This window comes from Xenopus laevis, chromosome 2L (assembly GCF_017654675.1).
Source record: "Xenopus laevis strain J_2021 chromosome 2L, Xenopus_laevis_v10.1, whole genome shotgun sequence".
In the NCBI taxonomy this organism is placed as follows: domain Eukaryota; kingdom Metazoa; phylum Chordata; class Amphibia; order Anura; family Pipidae; genus Xenopus; species Xenopus laevis.
In genome coordinates, this window is record NC_054373.1 from 161358192 (window position 1) to 161383207 (window position 25016).

The 25016-nt window shown below is 38.5% G+C and overlaps 1 protein-coding gene across 4 annotated transcripts in view; it reads right to left on the reverse strand.

Annotated features, from left to right (window-relative positions):
* LOC108707564 (neurobeachin) overlaps positions 1–25016 on the reverse strand; it is a 390963-nt gene that overhangs the window by 134713 nt on the left and 231234 nt on the right. For all 4 annotated transcript variants that reach the window (XM_041582642.1, XM_041582644.1, XM_041582643.1 and 1 more), the window contains one exon: positions 23102–23268. In XM_041582642.1, coding sequence (XP_041438576.1) covers positions 23102–23268 — 167 coding nt within the window. The remainder of the gene's footprint in view (positions 1–23101; positions 23269–25016) is intronic.

Genomic DNA, 25016 nt, shown 5'->3' on the forward strand with positions numbered 1-25016 from the left:
TCTGGATGCCAATATAACCAGAAATACACCATAAAGTCACTTAATTCCTCAGAAGCTGTCAGATCATGAAGCACTATCATGGAGGTGTGGCCTGGACGAAAGAGAGTGTGGCTGGGGGAAGAGCATATGTGGTCATGGTGTATCCAGATCTGAAGAATCTGTTTGGGTTGGTATCTCGCTATCACTCAAAAATGCAGCACCACATTAAAGAGGAAAAGAAAGGTGGAATACCCATTTCGGTTTCCAAGGTGCTAAGGCAGGGATCCCAACTGTTTTTACCACTAGCTATTTGGTAGCCCCTATGTGGACTGGCAGCCTATATTTGCCAGTACATCTGGTTTTTCTACAACCAAAGCTTGCCTCCAAGCCTGGAATTCAAAAATAAGCACCTGCTTTTAGGCTACTGGAGCATCATCCAAGGGGTTGGTGAGCAACATTTTGCCTGCGAGCAACTGGTTGGGGAACGCTGAAGGGGTTAAAAAAAATAGCCTGAAATTCCTGACATCACCTCCTTCAATCTATTCTCATATGAAAAGAGAAATCATCAAGAGATCAAGTATGATGGAACAAGCAATCCAAGATGCAAACAATAACAAAGGGTATCACTGACACAAAGGCTCCCAAAAGAGTGTGTTAGAATCCCTTTCCCTAAGGGTCAGGGCACACGCTCATATTCGGGAAGATTAGTCGCCTGGCGGCAAATCTCCTCTTCTTCGGGGCGACTAATCTCCCCGAATTGCCTCCCGCTGGCTAGAAATGAAATCACCGTTGGGATGGCACTCGGAGTGCTTCGCTTTCCAAAGTCGCCTGAAGTTTCCTCGTGAGGCAAAACAAAGCGATCCGAGTGCCATCCCGCCCGCCGGTGATTTACATTTTAGCCGGCGGGACGCAGTTTGGGGAGAATAGTCGCCCAGAAGAAGAGGAGATTGGTCGCCGGACGACCAATCTCCTGAATCTGAGTGTGTGCCCTGTATATATATATATATATAGCAGCTCATCATTCAGACTGTGCTTTCTTTAAAATAAAAGCAAATACTTTAGCAAACAGCTGAAAGATAACAAGTCATATATATAAATCGTGCAAGCGCATTAATGAAACGTATCTGATAGCACTTCCCAAAGATAAAGTGCACACTTTAAATGTGAGACTGCTAAGGGTGGAACTTGGAGCTTATCACGGCAGGTGTTGATATGACCAAATGGGTTCCCATGAAACTAAATAGTGAATTTAAATCCAAGTCATTTTTCAGTCTGAGTGCTTGATGGTACGAGGATTCAAAGTAGAACATTCCCCTTGTCTTGTTTCAATCCCGGCAAAACTTGTGTCTCTAGCTCAAAGCAAACACAATCAATAAGGCTTAAAATGATGTCAAGCCCAGTATATGAGTATCCACGTTAAGGTTCTCCCATCCATCTTGCATGGACCCGCTAAATGTGTTCTCAGAGGTTACAATGTAGAGGCTGTAAATTAGTGTAATCGTTGTGCAGTGTCCTCCTAATGTAATGCTCCTTCAGCTTGATAATGTGAAACTAGCATGGCTATATGGAGTGTTGGAACGCTCCCACTTGGTATTGTACTAACCAGAGACTCTCAAGTACATCTCTCCTATAAGGAATGGATGCACAATCAAGGTATGGCAGAACTGAATACAAGCACAGTCACTATAAGAAAAAAACTTCATTAATTATTATATACACAATTAGAGTATGTGATAGAAATGTAAAACTAACTAGAGACATTTCTGCGGGTGACCAAGTTACAGAAAGTGTACTAATGTAGACCATTCAGAATCTTCACATTTATTTATTTATATATATATATATATATATATATATATATATATATATATATATATATATATATATATATATATATATATATATATACAGAAGTTGAAAGTAGCGACACTCACAGGTTTTGTAGAAGGTTTGAAAACAAAAGTGTTGTTTATTGAAGCTCAACGTTTCGATCCCCCACAGGGATCTTCGTCAGGAGAACACAAACAAACATTCAGAAATCCCAAAATGTCCCAATATTTAAACCCCAAACATAGGAAATGGCGCCAGACCTTGTTGCCTGGCAACCGTGTAAGCTGTCCGTCAACCGCTGTACAGCTGTGCGCAGATGCGTGAAGTGCGAGGGAGAACAAAGGGGAGGAAGGGACACACAGTGTGGAGTGCGGGAGTAAGTGGAGGTAATAAAAACATATAGTCGTATAAATATGTGAGCCCAGATTCCGAAGTTACTAACTTTTGTGCCTGAAGGACCCACACTGTTGTCCAGTACGCACACCCACCTCTACTAGATGTATGATTGGAGTAAACTGGTCTCACAGCGATGTTGATTGGACGCTCCCTTACTGACCCCTTAACCTATCAGCAAATTGGACAGGGTGGGGGCGGCTCTACACAATAGTGTGGGTCCTTCAGGCACAAAAGTTATATATACATACACACAGATCACATAACTCTATATTAATGTGGATTGGGCACTGATCGGTTTGGTTTGTCAATAGTATTTAAAGGTTGTTGAAATGCTTTTTTATTATCCTTGAGAAAAGTCCCAATAAGAACTGAAATATTTTCTCGAATGCGTTTAAAATAAAGCTACATGTTTTTGTTATAGAAGTGCACATGTCTGTGCACTTCACTATACAGAGTTTTTTTTTTAGTGCGGATCTGTTATCCAGAATGCTCAGGACCTGGGGTGTTCCAGATAAAGGGTCTTTCCGTAATTTGCATCTGCATACTTTAAGTCCACTAGAAAACCATGAACCCAATAGGCTGTTTTTGCTTCCAATAAGGATAAATTATATCTTTGGTCGGATCAAGTATAGGGTACTGTTTTATTACAAAGAAAAAAATAATTTTTAAATATTTGGATTATTTGGATAACATGGAACCTATGGGAGATGGCCTTCCTATAATTTGGAGCTTTCTGGATAATGGATCCCATATATATATATATATATATATACTATATATACATACACACACATACACACAGTCAGTGGAACCTCGATTTTACAACATTTTCCTGGATTTAACACCATTTTTTCAGGTCCCCTGAAAAATGCAAAATGTGTGTGTGTGTGTGTGTGTCAGACTCAGGAGCTTTAGCAGTAATTTGGAAATTTACAATATCAGTTGTATCAATATAACGATATATCAAGCTAATCCCAAATTCCAAAGTATGTCTACATAAACAAATAAAAGCTCTGAGATATCAAGATACGGCATTTCTATTAAGACTTTGCCTAATAAAATCATGTTCAGGGCAACATACGAGGGTGCATGCTAATAGTATTGGGAAAAACTAGGCAAAATTCAGAAAATAAACCCATAATTGCACAAAACATAAATATTTGGAAATACTGTATTTTGGCTAGGTGCTCTGTTAAAATACAAAATTGAGTGCAAGTAACCCAAAAATAACAGAAACAGGCTTTAACCTGACAAGCATGCAAACTATAGCCATTCCTTACAGGGTTATATGGTGTAAACAGAAAGGCAAAGTGTCAATACAAGTCAATTGACATTAAAATGAACAGAGTTCCTCTGAACGAAGCAGAGAAGGCTGGAATGTACCACTCGCACCGCAGCCGTGCAGTTGCTGTTTTTCAATGTTAATTACACAGTGAAACTCACAATTGGTGTTTTTAATAGCATTATAATTAGTGCCTGCGCATTTAAAGAAAAATATACTGCAAATTATGGAAATTTGTACTTCATTGCTTTATATATAAACGTCCTTGTGATGCCTTCTCCGGTTTCAGTGCACACACAAGCAATCAATTCACGAGATACATTTAACTTCTGCCATAAATACGTTGTTTGTTGCCAAATGAAATATGCCTGTCGCAGCCACAAACAAATTACTAGATTGCTATCAAGCAATTAGCTGATATGTGAGATAAAGGCTTTGCTAGAAACAAATCAGTTTGTACTTACTAAAGAGAACCACACACTTAAAAAGCAAAAATAAACTAACAAATTGGGTGCAAACCACAGTTTTATGCAGTTACAGGGGCTGTTTAGTGTGATGTAGAGAGTGATATTCCGCTACTATTCGCCTTTTTATTTCTGGTTTTTGAGTTATTTAGCATTTTAATCGGCAGCTCTCCTGTTTGTAATTTCGGCCATCTGGTTGCTAGGGTCAAATTTCCCTAGCAACCATGCATTGCTTGGAATAAGAGTCTGGGATATGAATAGGAGAGGCCTGAAAAAAACAGCCTTACACTGCATTTGTTTTTTTAGATGGGGTGCCCATTTGAAAGCTGGAAAGAGTAAAACTAGTAAGAATAAATAATATAATAATAATAATATAAAAACTATAAGGAATAAATATAATAATAATAATATAAAAATTATAAAGAATAATTAATATATAATAATACATATCATAATAATAATAATATAATGGATAAATAATTAAGTTTAACTTTTCACCAGCCCAACATGAAGTATTGTTAAAGACATCTACATAGATTGCCAGATCCTCTTGTTTGGACAGTGTTTGGGAGTTGCCATTCCTGCTCTGCCATATTATTTGGAGGCATCAAATAGCAGCAGATTTGCTTTTCTATCATACTTACTGCAAATCCATGGGATTCTAATGGAATGAATGGCTGTCTGGCAGTAAAGGCAAAATCAACCGAACAACCTGTTTTTCGGTATTAGTCCAAAAATAGGGCATGTTTTTTGTTATTTCATGCACTTAATAGGGCAAAATCTATAACTGAAACTGAAAGTAAAGGCTACTTCCTGATTCCGATCAAAACAAATCAAAAGCCCACTAAGAACTCAATGGATAATGAGCTGCTCCTTATCTCACAGCCTAACAGGCTACAGCTGGGGGAGGGACGTGTCTTTATACATAAGACAGTGCTTTACAGTGTACTGCTAATTAATTTTGTTATTGTATGAACAGGAAGTAGATTATTACTTTCAATGTCAGATGTTGCCCTGTCTAGTAAAATAACCAAAACCGTACATAATTCTCAATTAAACTGGAAAAAAATCATGTCAAAAAAAGGGGGGGGGTCATGACTCCCTCTTAGATTTAGGAGCAGCCCAGTACATGGAAATTCAGTAGTTGAGTTTTTAAGAAAAATAAGACCAAAAGAACAGTTCTCAAGTCCTGTGAAAAAAGAAGAAATGTACAATACTGGACTGGCCAGAACAGAGAACCTTTCTGTGGAAGATAGATCTTATCTAAATATAAATGAGAGTGTGTTCTGAATAACGGGTTACGGGCCCTAGGTGGTCCAGGTCAACACTGGGCATCCACCATAGAGAGTTTACAGGAGCAGAGCAACAAGTGAGGGGTAATGGAAGATGGGTTATAAGTAAACAATGTGACAATACTGGAACATCAAGTATTTTATATTACTGTGCTCAGCCATGTGAAATAGAAAATAATTATAGCCACCGAAAAAATCAATGTACATGAGAAAGATCCAAATTAATGTGACACATGGCAATGCAGTTAACTAGAGAACACACACCCATTATAGACACATTCATAGAAAGGAAGTTGCAATTGCTGTACCCCAAAACTGTGTTAAATACTAACATATAAAATACAGATGAATTCAAATTAATTAAATTAAATGAATTAAAGACTTTTCCAATTTACTCTTAGGGCTCTTACACATGGGTGTTTTTTCCTGCATTCCCCTGCATTGCGCTTTCTTCCGTTCAACCGCAGGGGAGCGCAGGAGAAGACGCACTTAATTACTATGAAGGAGGCTGTACTCACACAGATGCATGTATGCGCCAAAGCAAGTGAAATGCAACATGCTGCGTCCCAACCTGCGTTTAGCGCTTATAGCCCCCTTCACAGAAGGGTATTGAGAATGTCTACTCCTGCGCTGCCCTGCGGCTGAATGGAAGAAAGAGCAACGCAGGGGAGTGCTGGTAAAACTGAGCGTGTGTAAGAGCCCTTATAAAACAAAACCTTCTAAGGGGATGAAGTCGCAGCATGCATCCGACACGACACGACTGCACGATGTGTCTACATCCAACATTCCTACAACTTGACTTATCGTTGTTGCATCCGATTTGACGCCAGCGTTTCGTCACGTAGCATCAGATCAGACCTAAATCACCCATGTAGTTCTACCCTAACAGCATCCAAGTTCTATTTAATGTTCCACTTTAAAAAAAAAAAAAAACAGAATAAAAGAACATTATTACATTTACTTCTACTTATGGGAATGTTTAGGTTTTCACTTTCATACCTGTCTCCACTAATGGCGTTTGGGAGAGGTTTCCCCAGGCATCCAGAGCAAAACCAAGTGTCTGTAGGGTGACTTAATGATTACAGATCTAAGCTTAACGCAATTTTTTTTTTTTTTTTTTTTTGCAATATCCAAACGAACATTTATTGATCTGGAAAGTAACATTGCAAAGGCTCTCCAGGAATTAACTACATTTGTGCTAATTGCTCTGAATAGTGATAATTAAAAAGGAAGGAAGACTGGTCAGCATCACCCTGGCTGTAATTTAGGAGCATTCCAGCCGGATCCTTACCAGCGACTGCACTCTAAGCTTATAAAATGAAATGAATAAAGGCAGATTTCATCTAAACTCACCTTTATCTTTACTACTATCCTATGTTACCTCTTCCTAATAGGCAGCCATATAAGCATTAAAGAGGTGTTTCACCTTTAGGCTAACATTTAGCATGTTATAAAATGGCCAATTCGAATCAACTTTTCAATTGGTTTTAATTTTTTTTTTTTTGTAGTTTGTGAATTATTTGTCTTTTTCTTCTGACTCTTTACAGCTTTCAAATGGTGGTCACAAATGCTCTGTAAGCCTACAAATACATTATTATCCCTACTTTTTATTACCGATATTTCTATTCAAGCCTCTCCTATTCATATTCCAGTCTCTTATTCAAATCAATGCATGGTTGCTAGGGGAATTGCTGAAACTGCAAGCTGGAGTGCTGATGAATAAAAAGCTAAATAACTAAAAAACCACAAATAATAAAAAAACAATTGCAAATTGTATCAGAATATCACTCTCTACATCATAATAACGCATAGTTAACGCAAATATCAACAACCCCTTTGAAGAATGATCCCCACAGCAGCCAAAATGCATGCAGGAATTCATAACTCCTAGTTCATTATGCAAACTACAACTCCTGCCAAAAGCTCTCAATGGCCCTTGGCTCTTTGGAAATGCTGGGAGTTGTAGTCTTAAACATGCTAAGGTCCTATGAGTTTGTCTTTCCTGAATAAGGGCTGATAAAATGTCAGAAAATGCCTTTATAAGATCACTATGGCTTTCATCTGTATTGTGTTAGACCAGCATTGATTTCACTTTTCAGCTGTGAACAGCAAAGGGCCAGCTGTGGTCACAACAAAAGCCGACTTGCCAGAAAATAGAACACTATTACGGATTATACTGAGGTGGGGGGGGGCAGCACTCATATTTCAGGTACATTGAGAAAAACAAACATATTCCATTACCCGATAACGCTCAGCACCGCAAATGCCAAGGTTTGTTTATGCCGAAATAGAAGTCTTCACACATAGAGAGTTGGTAATGCAAAAACTGAACATTTACACAATATAGAACCCTGCGGTCATAAAGAAAAACATTTCACTTCAAATTCCCAGATGTGTGGACAGGAAATTTATGACAGAGTACTGAAAAGCAAAGTCCCTGCTGGAAAAACTCTTGCATTTATTTGGCTAAAGACAATCATTAAAGCTGACCTTTCCACAAACCTTTCTCAGCTGTGCTGCAATCATCTGAAACTATTGCCAGATTTTCTTTAAATAATGATACCCCCCTTACTTAAAAGAAATGCAAGCGAATCTACTATTTGCAACAATAGGGGGCAGATGTATCAAGGGTCGAATTTCGAGGGGTTAAATCCCTCGAAATTCCACTGGGGAATAGAATCGAATAGGGGATTCGGGCGAATTTACACACTGGCGAATATTCGCCCAGCAAATAGTCGCACAATTGAATATTCGATCGAAGGATTTGATTGGATCGAATGATCGATCGAATGCCTTTTTATTCGATCAAAAACTTAGAAAACAAGCCTATGGGACTTTCCCATAGGCTTTTAAAGCAATTCGGTAGGTTTAATCTGGCGAAGTAGGCAGTCGAATGATTTTTAAAAGAGACAGTACTTCGACTATTGAATGGGCGAATCATTCGAATCATTCTACTCAGGCGAATTTACGCCAATTCGATAGTCGAGGAGCACAAAAAAACTACTCGAAATTCGAGTTTTTTTCCCTCTATTCATTCACCCGAGCTTAGTGAATGTGCCCCTAGATCACTAGATGCTAGAACATCCCAACAAGCTAGGAAGTCATGTAGTGGCTAGAATAACTCTACATGCATTGGGATCTGCAACCTTGGCTCTCCAGCTGTTAAGGAACTACAAGTCCCACAATGCAATTAAGGAGTCTAATGAAGGAGTCTAAAGGCAAATGCATTGTGGGACTTGTAGTTCCTTAACAGCTGGAGAGCCAAGGTTGCAGATGAACAGACTCTGGACTGACATGGCACCGTTCTATCTTATTAAGATAAAGTTCAAAGTGGACTTGCCAACCAGACATAAAAAGCTGTATAGTAAGTAATTTTTAAATTAAACATGAAATACAAATTATTTTTTATATTAAAGAATTCATAGTTGTAAACTAATTTGAAAATCTCAGCTGTCAATCAAATATCGCCTGCCCCTGATCTATAACTTAGGCATAGAGGTGGGGCAGTCAATTACTTTCAACTTTCCATTCAGCACTTCCTACATGTCACTGCTCTCCCCACATTTCCCCAGTTCTCTTAACAATTTAATTGTGTAAACTTGAAAACTTGAGCCCAATTATGTCTATTTACAGTGAGGTTCAAGTGCAATTGCATTAAATTTGATGCAGCAGATAGGGTTGCCACCTGCCGGCCTGGCCGGCAAAAATGCCGGTTGATCCCAATGTTATTAATAGGGAAAATATATAAATATATAGGAAGGCCGGTATTTTTTTTCCAAAAAAGGTGGCAACCCTAGAAGCAGACTAGGGACTTTGTGAATGATTCACACGAATACCGAACTGAATATGAACCCTAATTTGCATATGTATTATGATATATTATATATCATTATTAAACAAAACAAGTGGGAAAGAGAAAAATTATTTTTAACCTCTTGTTTGTGTGATAAAAAGTCACATGTTTTTTGGATTCGGATTTAGTTTGGCCAGGCACTTGGATTCGGTGCATCTGTATATCAGACACATGCGTTAAGCAGAGAAGAATTTCTAGGTAGATCACTGCATTACAAAAACTTGTTATTTGCACTCAAAATTACACTTTGCTCTCTGCACTTTTTTTGATGAGAGTAAGTCCATGAAATGCAGGAAATTCTTTTAAAGCTTTACTTTAAAATCTTACTTTAAAATGGTGGCCGTGGATAAATATAGAATTAAATACACATTTAAAAAAACACACTTTTTCTAAAAATCAATGTGTACTACCTTTTAATGGCTTAGCATTTGTGTTGGAGGAGCATTAATTAAAAAAAGTAATGTTTATTTTAAAACCTTGTCCTTACCAATTACATTAAACCGAATCACATTAAACGAATCACATTAAAACGACTACTGTACAGAATTTTTGCTGCTGTAAAATGGCTAGTTTCAACTTTTTTTAGGAAAATAGATTATTACAATGAATCCATAGCGGCCAGTCACCCATGCATTTATTAAACACCTACATTTCCTTTAGCCCTGTGTGACTGGGATCAATAGGAACGACACAACAAACACAAACAGAAATGCTGAAAGAGAAGGACAGAGGGTCCTGTTCACAAGAAGTCCCCATAGTCTTTATCACAACCTCCTACAAAGGGTTTTACAGATAAAATATTAAACCTTTAACACAATTAGATTTTTTTGTAATTTTTGAATTTTTTTCCCATTCACAATTTAGCACAAGGGCCAGCAGATTTATTCATATTCAATTGAAAAATTTGAGTTTTTTCACAATTCAATCTCTTAAAAAATAATGAATGAAATCTTTATCAATCGTTAGAATAAAAAAAAAAAATCCCCATGGATATTTACAAATGTTTCCATTAATTTTAATATAACTCAAAAAATAAAAAAGCTTGAGTTCTAAAAAGACACCAACCATTGACTTCTATAAGAGCTCGGCAGGATTTAGCTGGGGAATTTTTTTCATTCGGATTTGCAATTTTTTTTGAATATCAATCTTGAAATCTAACATTTTAACATATAGGCTTCTTGTTTTTGAAAATCATCTGGCCAATATAAAATAGATGTACAGCCCAACAATGTCCCAGTGACAGATTCAACCGTGCAAAGACAATGATGAGACACTATTGTAGGTAAAAAATTGACTTGGGTGGCTCCAGGTCTGTAAACCTGCTTTTAGTATAAGTTAGGGGAAGATTTATTAAGGGTCAAGTTGTATTTTGCCACATATAATTCAAGGGTATATTTGAGTCATAAATCGATTTTTAGGGTTAAAAAAAACCTCAAATTTTTCAAAATTTAATATACCCTGACCCTGGAAATAGCTCAAATCTGAGGGCATGTAGAATTCAATGATAGAGGTCCCTTGAACCATTTAAACATGTTAATAGCCTTCGTGGCATTCGAGTTTTTTCTGGAGGGTTTTGCTCAAAAACGCAATCAATTGTTTTTGGGTTGTTAACCCTGAACTCACTGATGAGAGTTTTTTTTCCATTTATGCTTTTTCTTAAACTAGAAACCAATCCAGTTGTGAGTTCATTTGAGGTCTAAAAAAGCTCACATAACTCTAAAATTCGACCTTTGATAAATAACCCCCTTAATTTAGAGCCCAGTGCTGTATTCTGGGCCAGTGTCATCCTAGACCCCTCACTCCACCTCCAGATTTAGATGGTAAGTTCTGGCCTCAGCTGGGGAGATCATTTATTTTTTCTTCTAAAAAAAAACAATAAAAAATTTTATATAGGCACATGAGGGCCGCCCCTTTAAAGGTGCTGCCCAAAGCACAGGCCCTCGGGTGCCAATATATAAATACAGCCAAGTAGAGCCCTCTCCTTAAATTGGCCCGGTGTACCTAAATGTTTGAGCCATTGCTAATTCCACCCAGGCTGGTTACAAGTGGACATCATGTGCACGGAAAACGTAAAAGAGATGTAAAAGCAAAGACAAAGGGTCGCAGGATTTGCTGTGTTTGCGCCCTGCCCAGTAGAACTAAAGGTCTAATCATGTGTGAGTGGAAAAATGGAAGGATTTGTTCTGGGAGAGCTTCTCTGGCATTTTATTTTTCTAGTCTGGCACACATTGCTCTTAAAAGACAATGAGACCTGCCTTATTCCATGAACTGATTAGGCCTGTAAATCATGGCCTTTAGATGGAGCTGATTGTGGTATCACCCTTACACTAAATGGGAAAGGAGCCCGGAGATTATTTCCACCAGAAAGCAATTATGCCAAGTCCCAGCGTTACCATTTATCATGGCTGAAAGATGACACTCACGGCTAGCCAAGGGAGACCACTCTTCAACTGACTCCTTGCGGATCAATACGGAGCACATTTCCTCAAGCAAGAAGTAATTATAAAGCAGCAAACTTCCCAATCAATAACCAGTCAAACCAACTCTGGTTCTGTGGTGCCGGCATGAGGGGAAGGCACTTTGTCAGCTGTCAGTGACTAAAGCTAACTGGCTTCTCAGTGCTGGAGGCAGGACAGATTTGCTCCCACACATATAACAATCCAGTTATTTGTAAATGTTGTTATCCAGTGACATAGGATGTGCTTACACCTGCTCCTTTATGCCCAATCATATCTGATGAGACTGCACGGTAACTTCTGATCATTCAAAAGAAAACATCCTTGCGCTTTATATTCGGAAAGAAAGGGGTCAGTTATTTTAATGGTAAAATAAGGGCTATGGCACCCCTGGGCTGATGATTCTCTCAGGGCTCTTAAAGGGCTCCTGTTGGTCAAAAATATTATCCTCAACCAAAGGTCCGGGTTAACAGTTTTAAATTGCCCCCCAGCAGCACTAGGATACTGCACTGGAAAGGAGCTCCCAGTGTGGGCAGTCATGTCGTACATAGCGCATTATGACCAAGTTTGCGGCATTCTATCATTATGTGCATGCGTGTGCCCCAACATGGCTGCTCGTACCGGGAGCTCCTACCCCGTGCGAGTGTCCTATCGCTGGCGGGGGGCAATTTCAAAGAATATAAAAAAAATGCTACCCCCAACCGGAGTTTGGGCTCTAATAAACCAAACCTTTGATTGGGGGTAATATTTCCCAATAGGTGCCCATTAAGGAGATTTACAGCAGTCAGTAATATCCTTCCTTGCCCGCCATCACTTTCCATTAAACAAGATGGAAACCCAGAGGGTACCGTGCAAGTTTTATTTCACAACTGTATTTTTCAGACTTTATTTTTGGTTCTACAGAGTTGCACTGACTCACCAATGACTCATTGCCTAAAGCCATAAAGGGGTGGTTCACCTTAAAATTAACTATTTATTAACTTAGAGACTTTGCATTCGGTTTTCATTAGTTATAGTTGTATAGCCAAAAACTATTGCTTTGAGAAGCTACAATTTTATTATTTTCTAGTAGGCCCTCTCCTATTCATATCCCTATCTCTCGTTTACACCACTGCCCGTTTGTTAGGGTAAATAAGAACCTAGAAACCCTACTGCTAAAATACCCAAATACTAGAAGTGGAGAGAACTAAAAAGCTAGATAACTGAAAAACCATAAAAAATTAAGACCAACTGCAAAGTGTCTCAGAATATCAATGTCTACAAATCATACTAAGAGTTAAAGGTGAATTACCCCTTTCATTTGAACCCCAGTCCAAGACATTAGATGTGTTTTTATTTTGTGTTCCTATCCTGCTCCACACAAATCTCATTGTGCCACTGTTTTTTCTGTTGCAAGTGCTGTTTCCATCATATCTGTTTTAAAAAGTCTGGGTTGTGGTTTTAGATACTTGGTGAAGCGAAATGATTTTTCGGACCTCTTCCTCCACCTCAGTTTGGCCTCTATATTGACTATTCGCCTGTTTGCCCATTGGCTTATTTTTGACTATAATCACAAGGCTTATGTCCTGCTATTACTGTTGGTCTCAGATCTGTCACCCCCTTTTCTATTTCCCATCCTTATGTTTATTTGGTTTCCTGTTCTACCGTTACTCTACAAAAAATTTTTTAGGATTCGGATTAGCCCGGCACAAGGATTCAGCAGAATCTAAATCCTGTTGAAAATGGCCAAATAACAAGCCGAATCCTGGATTCGGTGCATCCCTAATTTCAAGGGTACCTTCATGCTACTAGACTATTACTGGAATCATTTTTTGTGCAGGTTATTTTGAATCCTCTAAAATCAAATAAAGCAATTTATTCTCCATAGATCACAACGTCAACCTACTACTCATAGATCTTGTAAAAACTGTTACCAAGTGTCCGAGCAAGCCAATCTCTCTCACAAAGGCAGAGAAAACAGGTTGTATTTGTTACTCAATTACAGCAATGCTAAGCTCTTATAAACCAATTCCGTGGGTCAGTAAAGGTTAAAGTGCAAAGGGAAAAAAAAAAACAATATATCAGCGGTGAAAAACTGACATTCAATTTTCAGGGTGATTTATCATTGGAAAAGTAAAATTGATAGTTGGGCATTATAGGGCTGCATGTCACATGAGAAAGCTGTTACACTGCCTTGCTTTGTTGATTTAGCCTCCGGGATCAATACAAACCTATACTGTTTCAATTTTACAAATATTGATTTTCTAATATAACAAGGGCAGGGGCATTTATCTTCAGGTATAATGATATGGAATGCACACATTTCATAAAAGCCACTTTATTTTCATCTACTGTGTTCTAGACATAATAGCAAATACTTATTTGGCGTTTGTTTCATTTTAATGTTTCAATAATAGATTGAAAGACTGAGCATGTTAAATACATTCAGGCGTTTTGGGTAACGAGGAAAAGCGAAGGAGAAAGGAAATCAGATGATTCCGCGCGTCAATGTTGACTTGGATCACAGTTTAATATTAGGCGGACTGACTTCATTGTGGGTATAACACAATCATACATGCAAGGGAAGAGACGTGTGAATGTGTTATTTGTTCACAATGCTGAATATTTAAGAACGTGTGAATAAATATCATGGCATGACACACGGGTATGATAAAGATACAGTTCATTTAAGCTGGGCATACACTTCAAGACCCACTCTGAAGATTAGATTAAAGAAAAATAAAATCAGTTTTGGTAAATATACTTTATCCAAAGCCTTTTTGGGAAAACCAGAAAATGAAATTCCCCTATCCAGTTTTAAAAATGACTTTGCTCAAATGGTCTGCACCATCCAGGGCTGTGTTGGGGGCTGCTACCATCTGAGGGAGCAGCCCCAATTCTACCCCATCCCCTCACCAGATTACCACTCTAGCATTGGAGCAGGTCGAGGGGGCATTGCTAGTTTGGAGAACGCTATTGTGCTCTCTGCAGCAGAAGAGCTGAATTTCGGTTTTAAATCAGTATAATCTGCACATATTTTCTTCTAGAAATCAATCTAGGAATGAATAGAAAATGGGATTTTTCAGCGGTGAGCACTCATGTCGCACTTTGATAAATCTGCCCCTTATAGGGAGATCCAAATTACGGAACATTCCCTTATCCAGAAAATCAATGACTTAAAATGACAGGGCAGCTCAAGAACCAGTGCATTATGTATCATAATAAAATAATCAGGTCTGTAGCATCAGCTTCTAGGATAGTAGTCATAGGCGAAGCCCAGCTATTGTTTGATTATTTCCTAAGCTTCTCAACAGCCGCCCAGAACATACTGAGCATGTGCAGTGCCACAGACACGGCTGGATTATTATGGTTATTAGACTGTTGACTCTTTTTCTGGTTCATTATAGAAAATACAACATTTCTATACATTTTCATTTCAAATGTAGGTTAAAGGGATCCTGCCATTTTCAAAATGCATCAGTTAATAGTGCTACTCCAGCAGAATTCTGCACTGAAATCCATTTCTCAAAAGAGCAAACAGATTTTTTTATATTCAATTTTGAAATCTGACATGGGGCTAGACATTTTGTCAATTTCCCAGCTGCCCCTGGTCATGTGACTAGTGCCTACACTTTAGGAGAGAAATGCTTTCTGGCAGGCTGCTGTTTTTCCTTCTCAATGTAACTGAATGTGTCTCAGTGAGACATGGGTTTTTACTATTGAGTGTTGTTCTTAGATCTACCAGGCAGCTGTTATCTTGTGTTAGGGAGCTGCCATCTGGTTACCTTCCCATTGTTCTTTTGTTTGGCTGCTGGGGGGGAAAAGGGAGGGGGGTGATATCACTCCAACTTGCAGTACAGCAGTAAAGAGTGATTGAAGTTTATCAGAGCACAAGTCACATGACTTGGGGCAGCTGGGAAATTGACACTATGTCTAGCCCCATGTCAGATTTCAAAATTGAATATAAAAAAATCTGTTTGCTCTTTTGAGAAATGGATTTCAGTGCAGAATTCTGCTGGAGCAGCACTATTAACTGATTCATTTTGAAAAATTTTTTTTTCCCATGACAGTATCCCTTTAACTTTTAGTATTGGCTAATTTCAAGCAACCACTCAACTGGCCTTCATTATTTTTTGAATTTCTTGACATCTGCCTCTTTCCTGCTTTCAAATTGGGGTCACTGACCCCATCTAAAAAACAAATGCTCTGTAAGGCTAAAAATGTATTGTTATTGTGACTTTTAATTATTCATCCTTCTATTCAGGCCTCTCCTATTCATATTCCAGCCTCTTATTCAAATCAATGCATGGTTGCTAGGGTAAGTTGGACCCTAGCAACCAGATTGCTGATATTGCAAACTGGAGATCTGCTGAATAAAAAGCTAAAAAACTCACTGCAGTGGTGACGGCTATTTGTTCAGATATGAGTAAAATAACTAGGTGAATACTGCTGCCCACAGGCAATGAACATGAGTAACCCCTCTCCATATTCTGCTGCTCATTACTTTCTTCTTTGGTGTTACAAGTAAAGTGGGAAAGGTGGCTACACTTGTTTATTGGCAGTTAGCAGTATTCAGCTCTAGGTACTGTACTCATATCTGAACACAGAGCCGACTAACAATTATAAGCAATATAAGAAGCATCAGATAAAATAGGTCTGTGGTAGATTCATTATGTCCACAATTACCTTTTTTGTCCCCAAAGCTTTACTGCCAAATTTAAATTTCCAGATCCGTCATGTGACACATTGATGAAAGCTATAGAAGTTTTCTTCTTATTAAAATAATAGGTTTCCTTTCAAAATTGTCCCACATACATAATATATATTTTATGTAACTTTTTTTGGAGTGAAGCATATGCTCAAGACAAGAACGGTTACAATCTATAGAGGTTTCCTGTGTGAGCTTCAAGCAGATAAGTAGTTAAAATGTACATTAACCTTTGCTGCCACGCATCACTGAAAGCAATTCCATGGCATTTCAAAAGGTTAATCTAATTTCTGCAGTTTAGGTGATCAATATGAAACAGGGAGCTGAAATTAGATTTAAAAGACATGGATCCCAGTTAAAAGCCAAGAGAAAAGCAGATGAGTAAAGCCCACCCAAAAGTTCTGCAAATTAGAAGAAAAAAACCTCTCCCACGTGTTCTGGATTAGTCTTGTAAAATGTCAATTCCCAGCTTGTGGATTGTGAATCTGCTGGTAACATGCTATCTACTACAGTGACACTTCATGGAAGAGACAGAAAGCTGAAGTACAGTTGTTATAATATACATTAAGTTAAAACCTTTCTTGGCTTTAAAGGAGAACGAAAGTCATATTTAATTGGAGCGATCGTCTTCCTGCTTCTTCTCTCTTCAAATTTTCCAGGACAGACGCATGCGCAGTAGAACGAAATAGCCAACTTCTTCATTAAAGTTCGTTTTTTATCGCTACTGCAAATGTGCACCCGCACGAAGAAAGAAGAAGCCGAAAGCCCATCGCTGGAAGAACCCCGGGACGGCGCAGTTTTCTGCTGATAGGAGCACCGGTCCGGGGTGTCGGGGAAGTAAATACAATCACTTGGGGAGCCTAATTTTTGGCAGCCCCAAGTAAAGAGCGCCTTTCCCTCTCCTTTAAGGGAGAACCAAACCCTTTATATTAAAAACCCATACCCTAGATAGACCGCCCCTCCCTGCTCCCCCCTATACCAAGGTGTTACCCTCGGTAAATGCCCCTAACTCTTTACTTAGCCCTCGTTGCAGATTCAGCGCATCGGAGTTCATGGGCTGAATCTGCAACAAGGGGTAAGTAAAGAGTTAGGGGCATTTACCAAGGGTAACACCTAGGCTGGGCGGGAGCAGGAAGGAGAATTTATGTAGGGTAGGGAATTTTAATATAAAGGGTTTGGTTCTCCTTTAAGGAAGAGATTGGAGCCTTGTGTGCCTTGGTGCAGAGAAATTGCCCAGAGTGTAGCCTAAATGTTCTGAGATTGTTCTATATTTGCAAAACAAAATCAGTTACCAAAATCCTTGAAACTATTTAAATTCAAAACGTTCCGTTTTTCAATTATTCTTGCTTGCTGGCCAAGCGAGATTATTGCACTTAGCCTCAGCAAAGCCGGTTGTTTACACAGTGCAAATATTCGGAAACCAGTTATCCAGAAAGCTCTGAATTACAGAAAGCCCGTCTCCCACAGACTCTGTATTTATTCAAATTTTTAAAAACGATTTCTTTTTCCTCTGTATTAATAAAACAGTAGCTTGTACTTGATCCGAACTAAGATATAATTAATCCTTATAGGAGGCAAAACCAGCCTATTGGGTTTATTTAATATTTACCAGATTTTACAGTAGCATTAAAGTATGAAGATCTAAATTATGGAAAGATCTGTCATCGGGAAAAACCAAGGTCCCAGGCATTCTGGATAACAAGTCCCATACCTGTATTGTGTGTTATTATGGTATAGAACTCAACACGGCACTACAGTGTAGGTAAGCCTTACATGGAGTGTACATAGAACTATAGTACAGAGAAGCATGACCTATAATGGGCAAAGTTATTCCATGTAGCACATTATATTTAATGCAAATTATACATATTAGTTACACTGGTTCTACCTCCTGATTCACTATAAGCACAATGGTCGTTTACAAGGGGAGATTTTCCAGTGAGATGTTGCCTAAAGAAATTATACAAAAAGTTGTCAGTAATAAGCTACTTCTGTTTTGTAATCGACCAATCATACTGAGCCACCGGGAACCATTATCCTTCTCCCAGCCTGTGTCACAGCTCCGAGTGGCAGAGTGTCCCAATAGAAACACAGTGTGAAAGATAACCAGCAAAATAGGAATACAGGTATGGGATCCATTCAGGGTCGGACTGGCGCAGTCGGGGCCCACCGGGTTGTGAACCTCGGGGGCCCCGTGCGCATGCGCAAAAACTAGTGCGCATGCGCGAACGTCAGGCCCAACCCGCGCATGCGCAACAGTGCAAGAAAACTTTTATTGCCGTTCGAGAGCCAATCTAGGACCGGGACTGGGCCGGGGCCCACCGGGTATTTTTCCCGGATTTCCCGCCGGCCCAGTCCGACACTGGATCCATTATCCGGAAACCGGTTATCCAGAAAGCTCGGGGAACGTCATCAACTCCATTTTAACCAAATATTTCAACATAATTTCCTTTTTCCTCTGTAATAATAAAACAGTACTTTGTATTTGATCCCAACTAAGATATAATTTATCGTTATTGGAAGCAAAAACAGTCTATTGGGTTTATTGAATAATTGAATTAATTTTTTAGTAGACTTAAGTTATGAAAATCCAAATTACAGAAAGACCCCTTATCCAGAAAGCCACGGGTCACACGCATTCTAACCATACCTGTGTTATAACAGGACACATCACAAGCCAATATAGACATTTTAAAGTTGTTGGAAACATTAAAGAGAGGTCAGTGTTTCCCTTCAGCCCTTCCCAGGATAAATGACTGTGTGTCGGGCCCTTTGCCACAAACATGTGTATTTTCAGCTTTTATTTCACAAGGTACTCCAGCAGCCGCATAAAACTGCCTTTCATCTAATATTTAATTTGTTCCCTATAGCACTGCCTAAAATAGTACCCAGAAGAAGCTTAAAATAACGGACCATGAATTAGCTGCACCAGGGAAGCCATTTCTCATGCGCAGCCCATTGTTTCCTTCTGGTACATTTGCTGCAGGTGCAGAACAGCATCCAGGGACATCCAGCAAACTCTATCATACAGCACTGGCACTAAACTGCACACGCATTATATGAACTCTGCTCTGAGCTAAATAGGCCCCTTAATCTTGTAAACTCCTTCCAACGGCAAAAGCTTCTCTGTGCCACTAGCAAAAATCTCCTTGTTATAAAACACTCTCCTGTCTGAGGACAGAAATCAGGTCCTGCTGGGAATTTGTGAAGAAAACCTTATTATTTGTGCGGCAGCATCTGAAATGCAAATTGGTTTCAGTATTACCTAAAGAGGTTTCAGTTAACTTTTAGTATGCTATAGAAAGGCTGATTCTAAGCAACTTTTCAATTGGTCTTCATAGTCTATTCATAGTTTTTCTTCTTCTGTATGGAGGTAATTAGGGGAGTTTGGGAGATCGAAGGTCGAAATTAAAAAAAAAAACAATCCAAGTACAATCGAAGTACGATCATACGATTTGAAGTAGGCCGAATTCGGCCCACTTCGACCCCAAAAAACTTTGACCTGCATTCGATTGGTCTTTTTGAATTCAAAGTTCGAAGTTTTTTTAACTTCGAACTTCGACCTTTGATAAATCTGCCCCTTAGAGTTTGTACCTGTCCAGCCAGCACTGGCAAACTATTTATTGCGTTTTATACGAGAAAGGTTCTTCTGTTCATATCCCTGGGTTAAAAACTAAAGCCATTGTACGGAGCTTATGTTTTGTGTGCCCTATTGCAACTAGAATGGATACCACCAATGGCTACGCAGCAGCTTATTTAAAGGGGAACTCCACAAAAACATAACTTAAGCTTTTTGAAAAGTAAACATAATTTTAAGCAACTATGCAATATACATCAATTGAAAAATATGCAGACTTTTCATGATTTTAATGGTTTGGAAAAGTTCCCTAAGCCTAGCCCCCTGCTGATCTGTCTGACTACTTTGCTGAGCTGGCTGACTACCGTTACTTTGTATCAACCATCTGTCCTCAGCCTGCATCCTCCAAACCCCACAATTCCCTGCACATGTGATTTCAATAAGGAACAGAACATCACAGTGCAATGCATTGTGGGTTATGTAGTTCCGGCATGCTGTCTGTAAGCTGTGGAGAAGTTGTTACAATTTGTAACATCAGTGTTTTAGTCCCGCCTTCCCTGCCAGGATTTCAAATGATGCAGAAAGAGAAAAACTGGATTTCAGCATAGAAAATGTCATTTATTCATACTTTTTGAAGAAACAGGTAATTGTGATGGGTATATTAGGGGTTTCTGTGTTATGTGGGCCTCTTTATCAAATTTTGGTTTGGAAGCCGGAGTTCCCCTTTAAATTAAATATATTTATGGCTTTGAAGAAGACTCTGAATTTGCAGAAATGAAGGTAAGAGCATATAATGTTTAAAAGCATTTAATTTAGTTCCTGTATCAGAACTCTCCAATCAAGAGCCTCTAATAAAGACCCAAGCCTATGGGGCACAGAAGGGCTATAGAATTCCACACTGTTCTGCACTGAAATTGGGAATCTGGAACGGATCAATTTGATGCAAACAAATTCCCTGTGCCAGCCACCTGCAAAATTATTCTTTGTATTATCCGGCTATATAAATGCAGTTTTTTTTTCTGTTTTAATTAATGGGAAATCATACCCAGGGCTGTTTGGCTTCTAGCACTACAGACAAATTAGAGTTCCAAATGCAGATAGACTACTGACTAGAACCTTTTCAATTTACTCTTCAAATATGATCATCTGGGTTACATTATTTGTGTGTTTTGTGAAATTTGATTTTTTTCAGAGTAATTCGTCACAGAATCTACAACCTTGAGAAGAATGTTTCTTGCTGTTTAGTAGTTTCAAAACAGATGCTTGTTACGACTCAGTTCAGAAATGCCTGTGTGTGCAGTGATACAGATATATACAGATATATACACTCATAGATCCATGTACATCCAAGCAACACAGGTACACATTAGGGATGCACCGAATACAGAACTCGGTTCAGGATTCGGCCAGGATTCTGCCTTTTTCAACAGGATTCGGCTGAACCTGAATCCTAATTTGCATATGCAAATTAGGGGTGGGGACGGAAATTGTGTCACTTTTTGTCACAAAAAGGAAGTAAAAAAAGTGTCTTCCCCTTCCCACCCCTAATTTGCATATTCAAATTAGGATTTGGGATCGGTATTCGACCAAATCTTTTGCGAAGGATTCGGGGGTTCGGCCTCCAAAATAGTGGATTCGGTGCATCCCTAGTACACATAGAGAACATACCAAAGGATACAACTTCCTACACAACCTGCCTACCCCAAAAATCCAATTTGAAGTTAAAAGAGTGCATCTTGTACATTACTTCAACAGCATCATTGGATCTTTATAGAGACCAGTGGTCTACTCAGTAACACATTCAATAAAAGACACCATAATTGATATGTATATAAATCCTGTACAAGGTAGAGAAATAAATAATACAATTTGAAATGCAAAGTGTTCCTCAGCCTAACATTTTTCCCCAGCTGCAACCAACACATTCATTGTGTGAGTCGATGACAGATTTACCCTGCTCTAATTAGCTAATTCCAGCAATCTGTAAGGCACTGCTGCCAAATAGCATGGTTGGGTTAGTTGCAGTAGGAAAAAGATAACAGATTGAGGAAGTGCATTAATAAGCCATTTACGGTAGATCTCAAAAATAGAAAGAAAAAAAACCCTGTTTGTCAAAGGTTAAGTAGCAGTACAGGTATAGTACCTGTTATCCAGAACGATCGGGCCCTGGGGTTTTCTGGATAAGGGATCTTTCTGTAATGTGGATGTCCATGATTTGAGTCTACTAAAAAATCATTTAAACATTAAATAAACCAAATAGGCCAGTTCTGCTTCCAATAAGTGTTAATTATATCCCAGTTGGGATCAAGTACAAGATACTGTTTTATTTTTACAGAGAAAAAGGATGTCTATGGGAGATGGCCTTCCCATAATTCAAAGCTTTCTGGATAATGGGTTACCGGATAACTAAACCATACCTGTACGGTCAAATGAGGTTTTTCTTTTTATAAGCACAACCGTTTTCGTTTATAGGTAAAACAAAAGCACTGCTGGACTTGGTGCGCCTTTATTTTCTGAAGTACCCAATATTTTTAAAACATATTTAATCTGTTCATTATGTCAGTACTGGTTCACAAAGTTATGCACACAGGAATAAGTATACAGAGTAGGGATGCATACATTTTGGGATTCTGACCAATCACAAACCAAAACCAAACTTGAATTTGCATATTCAAATTAGGGCAAGAACAAGGTAAAAAGTACATCAATCGCAATTTCTTTGTTCTTATGACAAAAAGTTTAAGAATTTGTTTCGACCAGGCCAAGTCCTGAATCAAATCCCGGATTTGTGGCATCACTAATACAGAGATAGATCGTTCTCTCATAAATTTAAATGAAACTGAAAGAAAAAAAATAGAAATGCAGAATTTTCATGGCTGACCACTGATAAATCATTGATTAATCAGCAAGTCCAGTTGCTCTAGATTTACTTCTACTAGAATGAAAACCTTCATAGACATGGCTGACCACATTTCACCAAATTTTCCTTCAATTTTTTTTTCCTTCAACCATGCTATTTGGTAGCAATGCTGCCAGCGATATACAGCATGAGTGTGTTGGTTGCAGATTTATACCTCCATCACTGCAAGGGGCTTACACTGGTCTACCTCTGGCCCTGTGTAATGGCAACATTTTGTATACAAATGTTTATGATATAATACACAAATTGTTTTTTATTCTACTCTCTATTCCCAAAGACTCAATTAGGAAAATATGGCTTTCAACAAAGTTGTGAAAAAAGAGAGCATAGTGCATGTGCACCAAATCCATTAGAATTAAGCTTACCTTTGAGATATGGCACCCCAGGCTCCATGTTTGTTGGTGAGAATATTAACGATCTTCTGCTTTAGCTGATTGGCTGTCACGTGATCTCTGTGTTTGGCAGCGCTGATAAGATGGTCACACATCTTCTCTTCTTCTCTACGGTCAGCAGCATACTGAGCACACTGGGACTTAAAATGTACACACAATTACTGTCAGTGACCCATGGACTCAATTTAATCGTAGTGTTTTGGTATTTCTACCAAGGTTTAGTTATAGAGTTGAGTATAAGGAAAAGGTCAGAATTCCTGAAAGGTGTAAGAGAACAATATGAAGAGGATGAAGCAATTAAAGGTTGGCTTGGTGTGAAAATACAATATTATTTAGAAGAAGAAAAGTTCCTAGCAATAGAATTTTATTCTGAATTGAGGGCTTAAAGCAAGGTGGAAGGTGGCTAGGATTCCAGGCTGTACAGCATATTTATGTTACTATTGTATTTACTTACATTCCTAATTAGTCTTGTAAAAATCACTTGCTAATGAAGGGTGAAGAATTTAACAGAGAACCAAACAAAGGTTTGGATCCCCGCACAGCTTATCCTAATATTGAATTTACAATTCAAGAAATAAAATGATCACCCCCAAAAGTTATTTATGAAGGACAATTCCCCATAAACGACAGCAAGCAGTATGTTAAAAAAAAAAAAAAACACAAAGGAAAATTAATTCATTTTTTTAAATATATCATCCAGCTAAAGCAAATTAGCAATTAGTACAATGGTTTCCCTTGGTAATGAGGTTAATATTTCATCCGTTAATTGGACTGTAGGATTTAGGAATCATAAATCAATTTGACTAATAGTGGAATTGAAAAAAAATTAACTATTTATTCCCAGTTCAGAGAACCATTCATACATTGACTGTCAAGAGGGGTAAATATTTACACAATGTTATATTTTATGTTATAATACACTTGTACATTACTATATAGAAAGAGAGCCTGGGTATTTCATTCTAATTCTGACAAGCAGTTATAGTGAGGCAAGGGAATTAAAGACAGCGGTTGCTCACATGTGGAGAAATGAAAACAGCCTCCCCCCAAGAAAAACACAGTGATACAAGTATGCTAAGAGTTTTGGTTTAAAAGGGGGAACAGGAAAATGTAGTAGAACAGGTAGACAAAGAGCATTATCAAAAGGCATAACAATAGATACCCCAGAGCCAGCGCTTCCTTGGAGGCCCAAGAGGTAGTGTTGGCGTTATGAAAAATGTTAATATATGTATAGTTCATCTCCTAAATATTTTTTGGTAGGGTCCAGTTAGTTCTAGTTAAATCCAAGGGCCATCTTCTGGTCAAGGGACTTTCTCTGAGGCTGGTAGCCTGACAAACACCCTCTTATCCTTGGCCACTAGCATATTACTTGAGAAAACATGGAAACTACCCAAACAGCATGTCTATATGTCTCATGGATTTCAATTTAGGTAATGCTCCACTTCGAATACTTCCAATACAATACAAAGTGTACGAGACACTGAGCATATTTAGTTGTTACTCTATTTACACAATATGGATAAATCTGAGAAACCTCTATTTAAAACTATTGTAAAGTACGCAGATTATATTTTTATTAAGCTGGCTGTACATTGAAATATCCTTGTGATACTGGGCTGAACAATGTGAACACAGGCCGTCAGGACAAGGACCGTATGAACAAGTCATGTGGTTCTTCACCCTATAGGTTTTTTTTAAACATGCCTGCCAATTTTCAGACAAATATCAGTTGGGCAGGCCAGTCACAGTGCCCCATACACAAGCAGATAACTTGCGAATCGGCAGCTAAAATCTGCCCATTACCATTTCTCTAAAAAAGATGGACTAATGATGGCCCAACCCCTTGACAACCCAAGGGTTTTAAAATCTTAACTTATCTGACCTTGTA